At 39.8% G+C, this 16,430-nt stretch overlaps 1 protein-coding gene across 1 annotated transcript; it reads right to left on the minus strand.

Moving 5' to 3' along the window:
* Nucleotides 1-7,063: 7,063 nt before the first annotated feature.
* rab5ab (RAB5A, member RAS oncogene family, b) lies at nt 7,064-16,420 on the minus strand. Its single transcript, XM_063487007.1, has 6 exons — nt 16,226-16,420; nt 14,220-14,436; nt 13,274-13,425; nt 11,250-11,372; nt 10,912-11,005; nt 7,064-8,992 (listed from the first exon to the last, which is right to left on the minus strand). Exons 2-6 carry the CDS (start codon nt 14,383-14,385, stop codon nt 8,877-8,879), a joined length of 651 nt encoding a protein of 216 aa, XP_063343077.1. The 5' UTR covers nt 14,386-14,436; nt 16,226-16,420; the 3' UTR covers nt 7,064-8,876.
* Nucleotides 16,421-16,430: the final 10 nt, after the last annotated feature.

The raw sequence follows: 16,430 nt of genomic DNA on the forward strand, positions 1-16,430 counted from the left end.
CAGAGTCTTTAATACACGTTGTTTAGGTTTGTGGCCAAGATTTTACTTCTTCTTTATTTTCTATTTGGAAATCTGCAGACGGTCACATCCTGCATGGTTCACAAAGTGATTTTTGCTGCCGGGTAACTGTGGAGAGGTTGACAGCTAAATTCAGTTTTAAAACCTTTGACGTCTTTAGGCAAGAAGAAATGTACCTCACTGAAGCCAGAGAAGTGAGCATTATATCTGTAGATACAAAAACCAGTCCCGACATCACCTTCACGTTTCATCTGCTACAATATTGATAGTGGTTCGTTTAAAAAAGTTGTTTTTGAAGGACTGATTTGCATGAAAATGTAACGATAACAATTAACATTTGAGCTTGTTCTGGATTTGAATGCACAAGTTTTTGGAAGACTTCTTTATCAATACATGATACAAAACTTGATATTTTCTATCATATCTTCACAAATATACATGAAATAAAAATAAGTTCTTGAGAAAACATCACAGGCTAATATGGACTGGATCCAGGGAATCAATTCAGGCATGACGTGGAGTGATTTTTCAGTATTTAGACAGGAATGCAGATTCAAAAAAGAACTTCTATGAGAATCTATGAGTGCCACATTTTGGCTGTCACCATCTTTGTGTTTACAAACCTGATGTGAGGAGCGAGACATGGCTCTAACTCAGAAGACATCCGATGATCACCCTCAATCACAAAGTAGCGGTCCCCTAAAGCAAACCCTGCTGTTCTTTAGGGGAACGCCATGCTTGAAACTAACGACTGACACGATGTACTCATCATGAAAGTAAGCACTGCGAGTGAGTATAGACTTCTATACAACTGGAATTCTTTTTGTAGTTCATCCTGCTGCCCGTTAGGGGTAACTAAAAAGGAAAGAACGTTTGCTTCACTTCAAGTAGCCAAAACTCTTTTTGTAAGTCTTTAATCGTGTTGTTTAGTGAGCCTCACGTGGCCATCTGAGGTACTGCAGTTTTCTCTGTTGGCTTCATTTTTCAGCCCTGGGGGTTGGTGCTCAGCTTTTGAGTGAAAACTGCTGCTTTTTTAGACTGAAATCTGAAACCAAAACAACCCTTTGGTTCACTGAAGATGTAACACGCTAAAGGAAGGCCCTCTGCTATGAATTCCATTCCAAGCGAAGTGACAGTATTAGTTCTGGACCAGTTTTTCAAAACTTCCTCTCCTAAGAAAACCACCAGAGAGATTCTGGCCCACTTAAAAAGGCCTGTTCAAAGGGAGAGCTCAGAGAACCAGTAACAAGTCCGTGTTAATTCGGTCAGAGAGGGAGAAACTTCCTTCCATAGGATGATTCAAGTTATTTCCCTGGACATAAATAAAATTTCCAGAATCATCTGGTGGGCTTGATTGACAGTGGAAGGTCAGAAGTGAGAATCTCCCAGTGGAAAGATTGCAATCACAAACTGTGGTCAATATTCATTTTATGTTTGAACTTTTCATCAAAGGGCTCGGATTTAACTTTCTGGATGAAGTGTATCGACAGCTTTTCCAGTGAAGCAGAATGTGACATGGTGACTCACATTCTGGCCCAACGTTTGTTTGAAGATTTTCTGGCAAAGCTCGAGGCTTCACTGCGACAAGAGCAGAATGCCACTCATCTTTGTCGGTAATGGTGTTTTTAAACATGACAAGAAACAGAAAACGTCAATAATTTCTAATGATGAGGATAACACTCAAAGATTATTAGAAGGTTAAGCTTTAAAATATAAGAAGCTTTAAAATATATGTGTTGTAAAAAAAGTAATTTCTTAAGTTGTATTTATCCATATCGACAGTGTTGTTCAAGTGAATTTGTGCCACTGGAAACTGCAATCTCACTACCAAGTCCCTTCAATAGCAGTTATACAGACATTGATCGAATAAACAATCAGACTTCATCAGCAGACGGAGTTCCTCCAGATGTCATAGATTTATAGACCTTTTCTTTTATTTCGAAGCACTTTCCGTTGGCTGATGAGGATGCAATATTAAAAAATCATTTTTGTTTTATTTTTCTAAATCAATACTTGAGTTGAAGCATTTCAGTGAGGTAAATAAGGTTTAGTGCTGCACACTGACTCTAGAAATGAAGAGAAACCCCAAAAGAAGCAGAAAAAAGCACAGAAATTATTTTTTAACGGATACATTTTTCAACTTATAACAACTATGAAATGTATTCTTGAATAAAAATATTTCACTGCATAAGCGGATTTATTGATAGATGTAGACAATACGCCCGAGCTGATAACTCCAGAATGTAATTTAAAAAATCCATGAGGGAATGCAACAGCACAAACATACAGGTACAAAAGGCAGAAGCTTCAAATATGAGAATCTGTGATCAAGTATTTCAAGTATGTGAGTCTATTGCACCGTTGGATATTAACAATAAGTATTGCACAGTGAAAAGGCACTACAGCTTAGTTGTCCCCCCCCCTCCTTTGTCCTCCTGTTTCCCCTCCAGAGAGGAGTTAAACAGTTTGATGACGTGTGGGACAAAGGAGTTTTTAAGTCTGTTGGTTCTTGACTTTGGGAGAAGCAACCTGTCACTTCTTTGCTGTGGTGCTCCCCCAGCACGCCACAGCATAGAAAAGTACTCCAGCAACCACCGACTGGTAAAACATCCTCAGGAGCTTCCTGCAGATGTTAAAAGACCTCAGCCTCCTGAGGAAATACAGTCTGCTTTGGCCTTTTTTATACAGGTGCTGAATGTTGCATGACCAGTCCAGTTTGTTGTCCACCCACAGCCCGAGGTACTCATATGTGTTGACCACATATGAGTACCTCTATCTGAACTGGCAGTGGACCTGCTCTGGGAGGTCGGGAGGTCCTGCTCTGGACCTCCCGAAGTCCACAACCAGTTCCTTGGTCTTTGAGGTGTTGAGTTGCAGGTGGTTGGTGTGACTCCATGTGACAAAGTTCCTCACTAGACTCCTGTACTCCTCTTCCTGATCATCCCAGATACACCCCATGATGGCCGTGTCATCTGCAAACTTCTGAATATGGTGTAATTCAGAGTTGTAGCAGAAGTCAGAGGTGTACAGGGTGAAGAGGGGACAGCACAGTTCCCTGTGGTGCTCCTGTGCTGCTGACCACAGTGTCAGACGTGATGTCCTTCAGCCTGACGTACTGTGGTCTGTCGGTGAGATAGTTGGCATCCTCCACTTGTCTGTCTGCATGTCTTTTTTGTATTTGGGATTCTAGTCTATTCTTTAAGTTCTACTTTTCCACGCTGTTGGACTCAATTCTGCTGCCAACACTATGGACAAGTCACTTTCTTGCCCATCTTCTGAAAGCCAATCGAAAGATGAACCACCTATTACTTATCTTATACATTAGTTGAGTAAATAATTTACTACATGAAGTAAAATACATAACTAGTGTATAATTAGTATGCTAGAAATGACATAATGCAGTGTGAATCATTTGGTTTATCCACATTTTTAACATGAGTTCAGACGGAGCACATCATAACAGCTTGGCACTATTTTGTACTTATGTATTTATCTATTATTCTTTTCTTTTCTTTTCTTTTAATATCTGTTGATGCAACTGATTGTACAGTAAAATATTTTTAAATGACAATTTGCTTAAAATTCCTTCAGACACCTTTGAGAATATGCAAAAATGTGGCTGTGCTTTGTTCTACCTCCTGCAGGAGTATCTTAAAATATACATTGTTTCAAATTTTACTACAATTGAAGAAACAGTGCTTCTGAGAACTTCTGACAGTTCAGTGGACTGACAAGACTTTATAGAAATACTGTGAGAAGCAAAAGCAAACTCTTTCTCCATAATGTTGGAGTGAAAGTTGAAATCTTAAAATGACTGACTTTGTACCAGTAGGGAATGGTTTGTAATTTTGTTCAATCAACCTTTTATCACAGTGCTGTCAAGTTGAGGAGCATCATCAAGTTCTCCAAGAGGTTTTTTGCCACTTTAGCCTCCAATTTACTTGGATATTTATCCCTGTATTATACAGCCTTACCACCCTTCTCTCTATCTGCCGCTTCTCGCCTCTGCAGTGTGTGGGCAGAACTCGATGAACAAGCTGTTAATAAGGTTTAAGAACTGTAATTTGAGTCCTATCCAAACGTGATCAGGCTGAGAGTTCAGATGACTCATCTATGTGGACTTTGAGGATAGAGATTGTTGAAGTGTCAGGATGTCATCGAGCAAGATGCTGAGAGAAGAGGCTGAAGATGGGAATATATACTGAAGCACGGGCCTGGAAGTGACAAGAAGTGAGCTCAAGTGAGAAAATTTGGTTGGATGGTGGTGTGAATGGATGGGTGTAGACCAAAACTCAAAGCTCAAGTGTGACAAATTGGAGGTGTGAAATTTGATATGTGTGTACAAAACAAAGCTGTTGACCTCAGTAGACTACATTTGAACTCACCGGTCACTTTACTAGGTGCACCTGTTCAACAGCTTAGTGACGCAGATATCTAATCAGCCAATCACATGGCAGTAATTCAATGCCTTTAGGCATGTAGACTTGCTGAAGTTTAACCTAAGCATCAGAATGGGGGTAGAAATGTGATTTAAGGGACTTTTAGAGTGGCATAGTTTCTGGTGCCAGACGGCTCATCTGAGGATTTCAGAAAATGTTGATCTACTGGGATTTTCCCATGCATACCATCTCTAGGGTTTACAGAAAATGGCCCAAAAAAGAGAAAATATTCAGTGTGCGTTAGTTCTCTGGGTGAAAATATCTTGTTGATGTCAGAGGTCAGACATGGACTTCTTCAACTGATAGCAAGTAACCTAAGGTATGTACATTTGGATGGTAGGATCAGAATTTGGTGTAAATATTGGGGATGCTCGTGTTGGAGATATTTTCTTGGCACACTTGGAACCCCTTAGTACCAAAAGAGCATCATTTCACCTACGTGAGTATTGTTACTGACCATGTCTATGCCTCTATGAAACCTTGGTGCTTGAAGATGACAGTGAGTTCACTGTACTCAAATGGCTTCCACAGTCAGCAGATCTCAGTCTAATAAGAGTACCGTTAGGATGTGGTGGAACAGGGGTTCATGGATGTGCAGCTGACAAATCTGCAACAACTGTGTGATGATCTCATGTCAAGAAGGACCAAAATCTCTGAAGAATGTTTCCAACACCTTGCTGAATCTATGCCATAAAGAATTAAGGCAAATGAAGAACCAGCATGGCATTAGCAAGGTGTAGCTAATGAATGGACTGATGAGTGCATGAGCACTTTTTCTAGTAATATTAACCATATAGTAAAAGCCACATACACATAACCAGTCACTTTAAAGCTTTTTAAAGATGCAGCATTCACACAGCAATGACGCATCAAAATGTATCACTTTATCACTTTGACTTGCAGCCTGAAGAAGCTGCAAGTCATTCTGCCGCTAGATTGAAATTGTAATTAAACTTAACTAAGATCAGTTTAATAATTTGTGATTTTAATGACTGAGACTTTGATGCTGACCTGTACTACAGAATATATAAACCAGGATATCTCAGCCTTATTCATTTATTTATTTATTTTACCTTTTCTATGTCAAGTGATTTGTGGGTCACTGCAAAACACACACACGTAGAAAAACATATTTAGTATACACATTCAGTAATGTATATACCTTTACATATTGTACATATATTTATTACTTTTTAGATTAGCCATTTTTATATTTTGCTTGTTTTACATTATTGTATTTTGCACAACTCTGTTGCTTGTGAAGCTCGCACACAAGAATTTCACTCACATGTACTGTACCAGTGTACCTGCACATGTGATGTGACAATAAAAGTGATTTGATTTGATTTGAGATGCACAGCTAAATTCACAGGAATTTTTAACTTATATAGTAATTATTTATATCCAATATACAGAATAATAATTATTGCATATTTAGAATAATTATATGAGTAATATGTACAGTATATAAGTGACTTCATAGTGTAGTGGTTTACACATTTACCTAACAAGCAGGAGCTTACTCACTTGATCCTGGGAGATGCAAATTCCTTGGAAGGTGTGTCGGGAAGGCCATCAGGACTCTGCCACCTCAAATATGTCACTGCGTGCTGACCTTGTGAATGGGGGAACAGCTGAAAGTACTTTTTAGTATATATGGTGTCTATAAGAAAAAATATGAATGTTAGTATCAGTAATGTTTATATAGATGTATTTTTACACATGTGCATGTTGTACTACAAAAACCAAACAAAGCTGACGGCATATGCATACAAGGAGCCAAATGCTTTGGCCACAGAGGTGTGGACTTTAAATGGTTTAGATAATGCAGAACACTGGTCAGGTCTTCTGACACATCACACATTTGTGTCTCCATAACATCCAGCATTCAGTATCTTAATTTCACAAAATTACCTGCAAAGTTGATATTCTACCCATCATTTTAATCTTGACAGCTTGTGTTTAGTTTATTTGGCATGCTAGAAAACAATTACCTGGTAATTATACGCATGATGATTTCAAACCTTAACAAACTCTTCTACAATGGGAGGGGTGTAATAGGACCTTTGGTGGGGGGGGTGAAGTTTCCAGTCCATCACAGAGAGAAAAATGACGACAATAAACACTCTCACATCCCTACAGTCAACTTCACACCATCAATTACATGGCATGCATGTCTTTGGATTGCAGGAGATGAGCATAAGCCAAAGTGATATCGTCTTGCTTTGGCTTGTATGCAAAAACCAATAAGTCAGGTACATGTACACACATCCAAAGAGCAACTCAAGCAAATCCAGTATGACTCCAAATCTCTGAATCCCTCCAATCCAGTGTCAGTTCTGTTTGACATCAAGCTAAGATAGGCCAAAGAGGTTATTGTGATTGGTCTGACTTGCCTGTTTATTAGGATTACACAGAACGTTATGAGTTATTAAGTATTTTATATAGATCCAGTCATTTTTGTTGAGATTCCTTATGACTCAATGTGAGATGTGGCCAAATTGGACATTTTGCGTCATATACTCACGAGGATATGGGCCTGACATGCAGTGTCAGACTGCTCCTCATATCACAACATGTTCAGAGCAAAAAGCTGTACAACAGACCTCTTTATTGGATTTATTAAGTTGTATTCAGACACTCAAAACTGATCAGCCCATCACTAGTAATGCTGTTTTTACATCATTAAAATTCATTGAGCTGTAAGAGAGACCACCAGTTAGGTTAATTATGCTACTTCCTTATAGCCATAAGGTTAGCAAGTCCAATACAGTCCATCATATAAAATCGAAGGGCAGTCATCAATAATTAAAACATGATCAACACTGTGCAATGCAATAAAAGTTCCTTTCAAACACGACCATGGACCATTTCTGAGAAAAGTAACAAGACACCAGAGAGGGATTTTGTTAATAACACTACATATACCTAAAAAGACCACCACTGCTTAACATTTGACCAGTTTGTGACAAGGTCTAGAATGTAAATAAAAGATAAAAGAAAAAAAAAAACGCAGACCTATACTGAACTGTACAATTGTTCGGAATCTCTAGATAAATTTCCTGGTGAGCTTGCGAGCTCTGCAAGCTGTACTAAAGGAAGAAGACAACATTGCGACATTGCACCCTATAACAACATTAGAGTTTTTCGTTTTTCCCCCCCCACAGACTCGTGACATGGGGTGATAGTCCAATTTTCTGTTTGTATGCTGTCTGAAATTTTAAAACTACGCCCCTCCTTTCATCTACATTACCCAAACTGATGCAGGTTGACTACTGGCCTGAATGGAAACAGAGCAGATTAGATAAGCTGAAAGTTTAAACATATCGCTAGTCATACGTTCAAGTCTTTGCAAAACACAAAACAGAATGTTCGGCACTCTTACAGTTTCCTGTTGATTTCTCTCTCTACGTCACTCCAATTTTTTACTATGACACTGTGATGACAACATAAGAGCCTTCTTTAGGTCAAATTTTCAAGTCCTCTTTGTTCAAACTCCACATTTTCGGCACCACGAAGGCTTGTTGTTGGGTATGATGTACAGAAATCTGACAAGCGTTGCTCTATACATGGCTGCACATACTGAGGAGTCACATGTGTATAAAGACCGTTTCTTTTTTCCTTCTTCTTCTTCATGCTAGAATTTATTCAAACACCAAACAGTACCCAAATTTATTTTCCACAGTCTCCCCTAAATGAAGTCTTGGAGGGATGCATCTTCTTGTGTAACAGATGTGAAGAGGGAGGGAAGGGTTGTTGGTTTGCACAATAATCATTTCCTGGCACCACTGAGACACCCAAGTGGCTCACAACAAACAGTCTGAGAATCCAGGCATCTCAAGATGGGGACAATTTGGTTTTTTCCAAATAGTGAGCAAAAAAAAAAAACAAAAAAAAAAACCCCGAACAAAAAAAGATTAACACACATACGCACACACACACACGGGCAACGAGCAGCCGACCCTGCCAAGTGGCAAATGAGGCAACACCTTCTCATCAGAAACTCATACAAAACATGATCACACGCTCACGGGTTTTTCACTCGCTCATCTTTCTTAACCAGGGTTAGTCTTCCAAGTGAATATGAGATAAAAATGTGTTTTTCTTTTTTTGTCTTTTTTTTTTTCTTTAGGCGTTGTAGTGATACATGCATCCATTATACTGATATACACTTCTTAAAAAAAGTTAAAAAAAAAAAAAAAAAAAAAAAAAAAAGAGAGGACATCAAAAAAAAAAAAAGTATTAGAAATGCAGCTATACAGAGTCTTTTAGCTATTCCAGGGGAGTGAGGTTGAAGTCAGGTCTGACGTCAGAAAGCCAAGAAGCCCGATGTCCAGATGTTGTTCAGGTGAGAAGGTAGGGAGGAGCCAGAAGGAGGAGAGGGCATTTGTGTGGGGAGCATGAGCAGGAAGAGCTGGGTTAGTTAGCACAGCAGGGGCGGCTGGTGGGCTGAGCCGTCTCTGTCAGGTCCACTCCCCGGTTCCGTCCGGTGCTGGCTCCGGTTGCTTGAGGCTCATTCTTGGGTAGTTTCTTTGCTGCAGTGAGAAAGACAGTGGATCAGTAATGCACCTACAGAAATTTTAGAAAAGCAAAGACCACAACCTGACAGGTGATTACATCAAAAATTATTTGAAGAGTAACTTCAAATAAGCCCATTATTTTTGATATATTTTATATAATACCTAATAATTTTTTCCAGTTGTAATTTTAGTTTTCAGAGATATATTCGAGATAAAATGTCTTTCATGTTCGAGTCGGTTTTGCAATAATGCTGTCACCACCTCCCTCTCTGTTTTTGCCCCTCCACAAAAGTCCAAATTCCCTTCCCAAAGCAGCGTGTCAGGGTGAAGAAACATTATGAGAAGTCGCTTTGAGATATTAATTAACTTACTAAGCAAATAATATGAGCCCTAAAATGTATTTTTGAAAACCCCTGAAAAGTATCTTGCACTGATTTCTGGCACAGCCTATATGTCTGTGTGAACAGTCACACCCCAACTGTTGCAACAATGCTAATGTCAGGGCAGGAATGCAGCTAACCAGCCATGCAGACATGACTGGTATTGTTTTTACTCGGTGAGTCATTGTCTCATCATGGCCACATGTGAAAACCACCTTTGTGCTAGTTCTTACTACAATAGGTCTCTAAGTACTTTGGCAGGTGTTCATTTGTCCAGGGATAGATTTTGTCAACACGACGTCATAACTTGCCATGATCTAGTCATGACACTTTAGAGGAGTGTGGCTAGGATCAAAATGAAGGTTTAGTTGGAAGATGGGTGTGGTCCTACACCTCAGTGGCACCGACGCTCTCACAGCCAAATGGTTTCCATTTTTTTCCCCTCCCTTTTATAAAGACTGATCCGCTTATGGTCTTCTCAAATACTTTCTGATAATAAATTATTTTGCCTATTAAATGTTTAGAATTTCTCACACAGTTATGGCAATGTGTCCATCATCAGTTAAAACATCTGCATGAAAAAGCAAAAAGCACTTCCATAGAACTGAGAGCAACTAATCAAGACCTTTCGCAATTTAAAAATAACTTGGCAGCGCTCTCTGGTGGACGAACTGTGTACTGCCTCAGTGATTACACCTCAAACTGCATTTTACAGTGCCAGCTGGCACACCATATTCTGCAAGACATTCCACCGAGTAGACTAAATAAATACAAAACTCAACTAAATATAGTTAAGCTTTCAGAAGCTGCATCACAGTCCCGACTGCATCTCTCAAACTTCCTTCAGCAACATGAAAGCTTAGCCACGCGTCACCACTCTGAGACCAAAACTAGATTCAGATTACAATATCTGTTCAAATGCAACATTACTCGAGGTTGCTGACAAAGTTTTAACAATCGGGGATAAAGATGGACGACTGAGTGAGCACTATACAACATATAATTTCAGAACCTGATGGATTAACTGCTATGGACCTAGTTGCAAACATCCTGCGTTACAAGTATCCACCATTTATCTGTGAATACACGAGTCATTTAGCAGCTGCTAACAAACCACACAGTTCACTTTAAAACCCGCCGGTTCTTGCTAACACTCTGCATTATTGATCCAGCTCATTAATGACAGATGATCACCTGCATATAAATACTGCACAAACTCATTTAATATTTGCCAGGTTTATGGATTGAAGACAACCGACTGCCCAGTAGTGCATTACGGTAGCCTATTATTACACAACCTGCACTCAAATGCACACTTGGATGAAGGCAGTAAGAGCCTCTTGTGCACTTTATCATACAAATGCACACCCTGAGATGAATCCTACAATATTATATTTACACAACACGACAGGTGCACAGCCACCATCATTTCCTGTTAGTAAGGATACTTCAGAGACATTTCAGTGTGCTTAAATACTACAGCTAGTGACTGGCTCTGAAGGTCACGAGCAATATTTCACTTCATATTTGAAGTACTGCGGTGGAGACACTTACCAATGGCCATGAAAATCTCATTCACGTTCATAGAGGTCTTTGCTGATGTTTCCATGAAAAGCAAGCTGTTGTCATCTGCGTATGACTGTGCATCCTGTGAAGGTTACACCAAAATCATTAGTTTTTCATAGTTTGAACTGACAAAGCAAGGAAGCAGCAGAGAAAGCCAAGTAGGCATGTTCCAAGCAGAGGATGTTTTTCTCTCTGCAGATTATTAACGACAATTATTACAAGAATTATTTACTGTTAGCTTCAACAAATCCTGCCACAAAGTCTACTTTATTTGACGATGACTTTGCGGCTCTGCTCACATCTTGAAGTTAATTAAGAAGACAAACCTGGAAGTCCAGTGCTCTCTTGTTTGCAAGATCAGCCTTGTTCCCAGCCAGGGCTATTACGATATTTGGACTGGCTTGTCTCTGAAGCTCTTTAACCCAATTCTTTGCCCGTACAAATGACTCCTGGAAAACAGATCAGGGAGGGGTAAGTGGAGGGGCTCAGTTAGTGAAAATAGCAATAAGGCCTGTGTGATGGACGATAACAGGGAGACTTTCCCATGATGTCCGATTTGTCTGTCTTTTAAAGAAAGTTCCAGGGGACACAATCATTATACTGATGCTTTTGATGAGATATTACAGTAAACATCACAGTGTGCAGAGGCTGTACTACAACGACTTATGCAGCACAATAAACAAATGCTGCATTCAGCCCGATCTCTTTAAAACAGGGGTGTCAAACTCCAGGCCTCAAGGGCCGGTGTCCTGCAGGTTTTAGATCTCACCCTGGGTCTACACACCTGAATCAAATGATTAGTTCATTACCAGGCCTCTGAAGAACTTCAAGACATGTTGAGGAGGTCATTTAGCCATTTAAATCAGCTGTGTTGGATCAAGGACACATCTAAAACTTGCAGGACACCGGCCCTCGAGGCCTGGAGTTCGACACCTGTGCTTTAAAAGATTACCACCTTTAATAATAATAAAGAAATGTCAAAGCGCTTTATAGCTTTCTGTGCTTTGCTTTTATTAAAAGATAAGGGGAACGACATTTCTACTGACTTTGTCACTAAAGTAAAACCTATAGGAGAGAATAATGCTGACTTTAAACTCTGATCAGTTCTATATTCTATTTGACTTGTATTAGCTTTTACACAAGAATGACCCACACCTATCCACATACATACAGTAGACGAAAGGAAAAACAGTCTCTCTACATCCACATTTTAGTCATGCATCCAGAGGCCAGGAAGCAATTCCAATGCAACTTTCAGGTAATATGATATGTACGATAAAACTAGATTAGCTGCTCTCTTACTGGCAGCTGTTTCATTTATTTATCAGTTTGTTTAAAATGCTATGGATCGTGCTTTTCCTTTTTTCTCTCATTGGATATTGTTATGCTGGATCTCCACTGTACAAACAAAAATGGACATCGGCATTTGTGAAAGTAATCCCTGTGAGCCCAAATCTCAGACTTCAGGTTACTCTGTTCAGCCACTCCCTTTCTACTCTTGGTCCTGTATGTTGTCAGTATTAATCAGCCTTATGGTCACATCAGGCCCACAGCTCTGACTGAACACAAACTCCACCCACCTGCTGTTAGAACGTTTTGTTTACAAGGAATGAGAATTGTTTGAGATTCATTTTTTAATTTTCTTTCATATTTTTTGCTAAAATTCTTCCATTTTTAAGGTTAATTTTTTCCACCTAATGTCCAACTTTCTGTTTGAATTTGGTATTCTGCTTTTGCTTGGCTGTCACAGCACTTTGTAAACTCTGCATTTACAGGTGCTACACAAATTAAGTTCTTATTGTTAAAGGGCGGAGGAAGCAAGTTAAAAGAGCTCGTCTCAGCTAGACTAGAGAAGAGCTGAGAGGTTACATCCACTAATGTCCAGCAGAAGGTAAACAAGGAGGATCTGGAACTATGAATCACACAAAGCTACTCTGAGTTAAGAATAGGAGCATGAAGCTGGAAATTAGCATAATAGGTTCCCTCTAGGGCTGTTGAAGCAGACAAACATTAGAAACAGGACAAATCGTTAACGTACACACAGTCTACATATTAAACAGAGAATATGTTCTCTTTGTCATGAAAATATCCTGACATGTAACCCGTCCCTGACAATGCCCCCGGGAGACATCTAAGGTCTAAGCACTGTCTGCAAAACATTGTCTGTTGAGTGATGAGTCATTTCTTAATGTGTCAGGATACCAAAATAAGGTTCTGTTTTTAGCTTAACCACTGCTTAGAAATATTAAGGTGGAAAGCCCCACTACTTCCTCATCTTCGACAGCAAAGTTGTTTGAGCTAGCAAAGGTAAATGAAAACAGGTGCGACATAAGCCTGGAATCTGACAAACCTCATTTGTAATATCATAGACCACGATGGCTGCCTGTGCACCTCTGTAGTACATGGGAGCCAGACTGTGGTAGCGCTCCTGACCGGCCGTGTCCCAGATCTCAAACTTGACTGTTGTGTCGTCCAAACATACCGTCTGAGTCAGGAAGGCAGCTGCAGGGGCACAAAGCAAACGGACCAGTGACAAGTGGGTCTTTAAATACTGAGCTACACAAATGTGTTTCAGTCAAGGTGACATGGCCCAATGTTGGAAACCAAAGGAATGACATTAAACATCCACAATCAAAATGGGTGTGATTTGCTCAAAGGCACTTTTAAACCACATGTTAAACCTTAGTTTGAAAACTCTGCTCCGTTTTAACTGAAATGAGAACTGTGAATAACACTTAAATGTTGTTTTTACCCAATCAGCTAACGCCAGCAGACCACTGACTGTAAAGGACTTTTTTTTATCTTAACACACAGCCTTGGACACAGACTAGTAGCGGTGGAATGGCAGGATGATTTGATTATTTTCAGTAGTGAGTACAGTAAAGGTGTCACCTAGCGCTGAGGGTGAGATTAACCTAATGGACCAAATTATTTGCATAGCTGCCTGTTCTTATAAGGCATTTTTATATTGACAATTCCTCACATTCCCCCTTTTCCCAACTGAATCTCATACTGGCTACGTGCTCTTTTGAGGAGTTCCAGTTTCCCCTGGTGATATTTTCTCTGTTTTACTCCAACACACCGTGTTGATTCTATAGCCTTACTTCTTAAATGAACTTTAGGCTCTGGGACTATGACTCTTAGTACAGCTATCTGCATGTAGCCATTATGTTGTCTAGCATAACATTTAGTAAATATTCCATTATGTGGTTTACTGGAAGTCTCAGAGATGGCCTGTTCACAGAGCAAAAACAAACACGCCAACACTGACTTATGATGACGTAAGGATTACGTACCTCCAATTGTGCTCTCTTGGAATTCATGAAACTGACCCTTAACGAAACGAAGTACAAGGCTTGACTTTCCCACCGCGGACTCTCCTAAAAGCACGAGTTTGAACTGGCAAATCTTGTTGCCTGCGTTTGGCCCATTGGGTCGCGTGGCTCCGCCTCTACTTGCCATGTCACACTGTCTGGTCTCGTCCCCGGGATTTGAAAAACTGTAGAAAAACACCTGAGCAGGAGAAAGAAAATAAAGCAAGGTGTCATTATAAAAGAAGATCTTATTAACTGATACAAAAATTAAAGATAATAAGAATTTATGTAGTAATTTTGCCTTTGCGAAACATTTAGTCCCTGCAACAACCAAAGTGCCAGTTCAGGGTTTTTCCTGTATTTAATACACTTTGGGGAGAGGACAAAATCTCTGGAAGCCACCAAAGTAAAATAAAAGAAACAAAAAAAAGAAAAAGGGAAATGCATCCCCCTGGTTAAGTAATGTAACATGCTCATTTTATCAATACACAGACCAACTGTCAACCCTAAAAGGCAGATTGTGAACCAGGACAAACCCTGCAATTGATCAGTGTTTTAAATTATTCAGCTTTAGCCTTTGGTTAATGACCCACACCACTATTCCTAAATCTAAAAATACCGCTTTTAGAACTCTTCATAAAAAGCTCCCGGAAACTACTTTTTTAAATGCATAGAGCTGCGTATAGAGCTGCGTATCAGGGCAATTGATATTTAATCTGTTAAATTTTATAATGTTGTTTTAACTATATTTCTTTTAAAATAAGAAGTCCAAATCCAAAGGCAAAATGTCACGGCTGATCCCGTAAACATGAATGGAAACTTACTCTAGTTTTGTACAAATTGACACATTACACATAGTTTCGAATTACCGGACTCTCATTCAGCTACAAACATTAGTTGGATGTCCGCTATAGTAACAAGCAGCAATAACAGATTTAGAGAACTTTGCCTGACAGCATGTTCAAAGTTTCGGAAACTGATGTCATACATATATTTATACTTGTGTCTCTAACGTTATTACCCTGTACCAGTTCAACAACAATTACAAATGGCAAGTTCAACTACTGTTCTGGCTGCGAAAACCCCAACAATCACACACAAACAACGTGTGTGCGTGTGTGTGTGTGGCTTCAACTACGTGAGGCAGACAGAAAGAGGATTATGGCACCAGTCTGGACACATGTGTGGGAAAAAGTATTTGGGTTAATTTAGTGGTTTTGTTGTTTGTCTTTCATGATTTTGTAGTCAAACAAACAACAGCCACAACAACAGATTAGCTCTGTAACCTAGACATTAACCATTTCCACCATCAAACTAAACACAGAACATCGCTCCAAAAGTAATTGCTGTCAACTTCGAGCGTCGAAATCGCGTTACGACACAGAGATCACCACAAATAACCTGTTGTGTTGTTGCCGAGTGGATCGTTTTAGTTGGTAGCAACTGCTAGCGTTAGCAACATAGCTAGCTCCTAAGTTCAAAATGCCTAGTCCAAAACCCAATCTGCGTTTGTTATAAAGCATGATTTCGCTTGATTAACGCTGGTGTGAGTGCGGGTAGCAGCATACCAATCAAGCTTATACGCAATAAATATGACACTTACATAAGTTCTGAAAATGCTCAAACTCAGATGATGGAGGTTTGGGTGTGTACAGCTAGTGACAGCTAGCTAACGTTAGCTCCATGACGGTGAATTAGTGAAGTAGCTTATCAAGCAGCGTTTGAAAGAGGACTGCAACTGTTTGTGATAGTAAAAGTGGATTAATGCTAATGTGTGGGTGATCTAAACGTGATGATACCTCCAGATTTATCAGCAGAACAACGTTAACTAGGCTAAGTTGTACGGCCCTTCCAGTGTCGGCTAGCTAATGTTAGCTAGCCAAATAATAGGTACTGGGCAGGCTAACGTTGTTCAGCTGCGGCCGCATCGGGAGGAGCCCTCCAGATAGCCTACAGCTAGTCAGCTAAAGCTAATATTAGCTACTTACCTATCAAAAACAGGAGCGTAGTTAATGGTAAAGGTAACTCCAGGACAGTATTTGCAGTACTTCAACGTACGTTCACAGTGTGTCGAGTATCCAACCAGCTGCTGTAACGTTAGATTTCATAAGGCTCTGCGATCTCGCTCTCCCACTTCTTTCAACTTCCCTTTTCGCATTGTACGAAGGATGATGACAGATCGTATGACTGGAA

The sequence above is a fragment of the Pelmatolapia mariae genome, linkage group LG10_11 (genome assembly GCF_036321145.2).
Source record: "Pelmatolapia mariae isolate MD_Pm_ZW linkage group LG10_11, Pm_UMD_F_2, whole genome shotgun sequence".
NCBI lineage: Eukaryota > Metazoa > Chordata > Actinopteri > Cichliformes > Cichlidae > Pelmatolapia > Pelmatolapia mariae.

Coding starts and splice junctions, on each gene's coding strand:
- rab5ab (XM_063487007.1), bottom strand. CDS start 14,385: ATGGCAAGTAGAGGCGGAGCCACGCGACCCAATGGGCCAAACGCAGGC. Junction 11,373..13,273: donor TCTATGATATTACAAATGAG/GTTTGTCAGATT, acceptor TCTGTTTTCCAG/GAGTCATTTGTACGGGCAAA. Junction 8,993..10,911: donor TGAGATTTTCATGGCCATTG/GTAAGTGTCTCC, acceptor TTCTCACTGCAG/CAAAGAAACTACCCAAGAAT.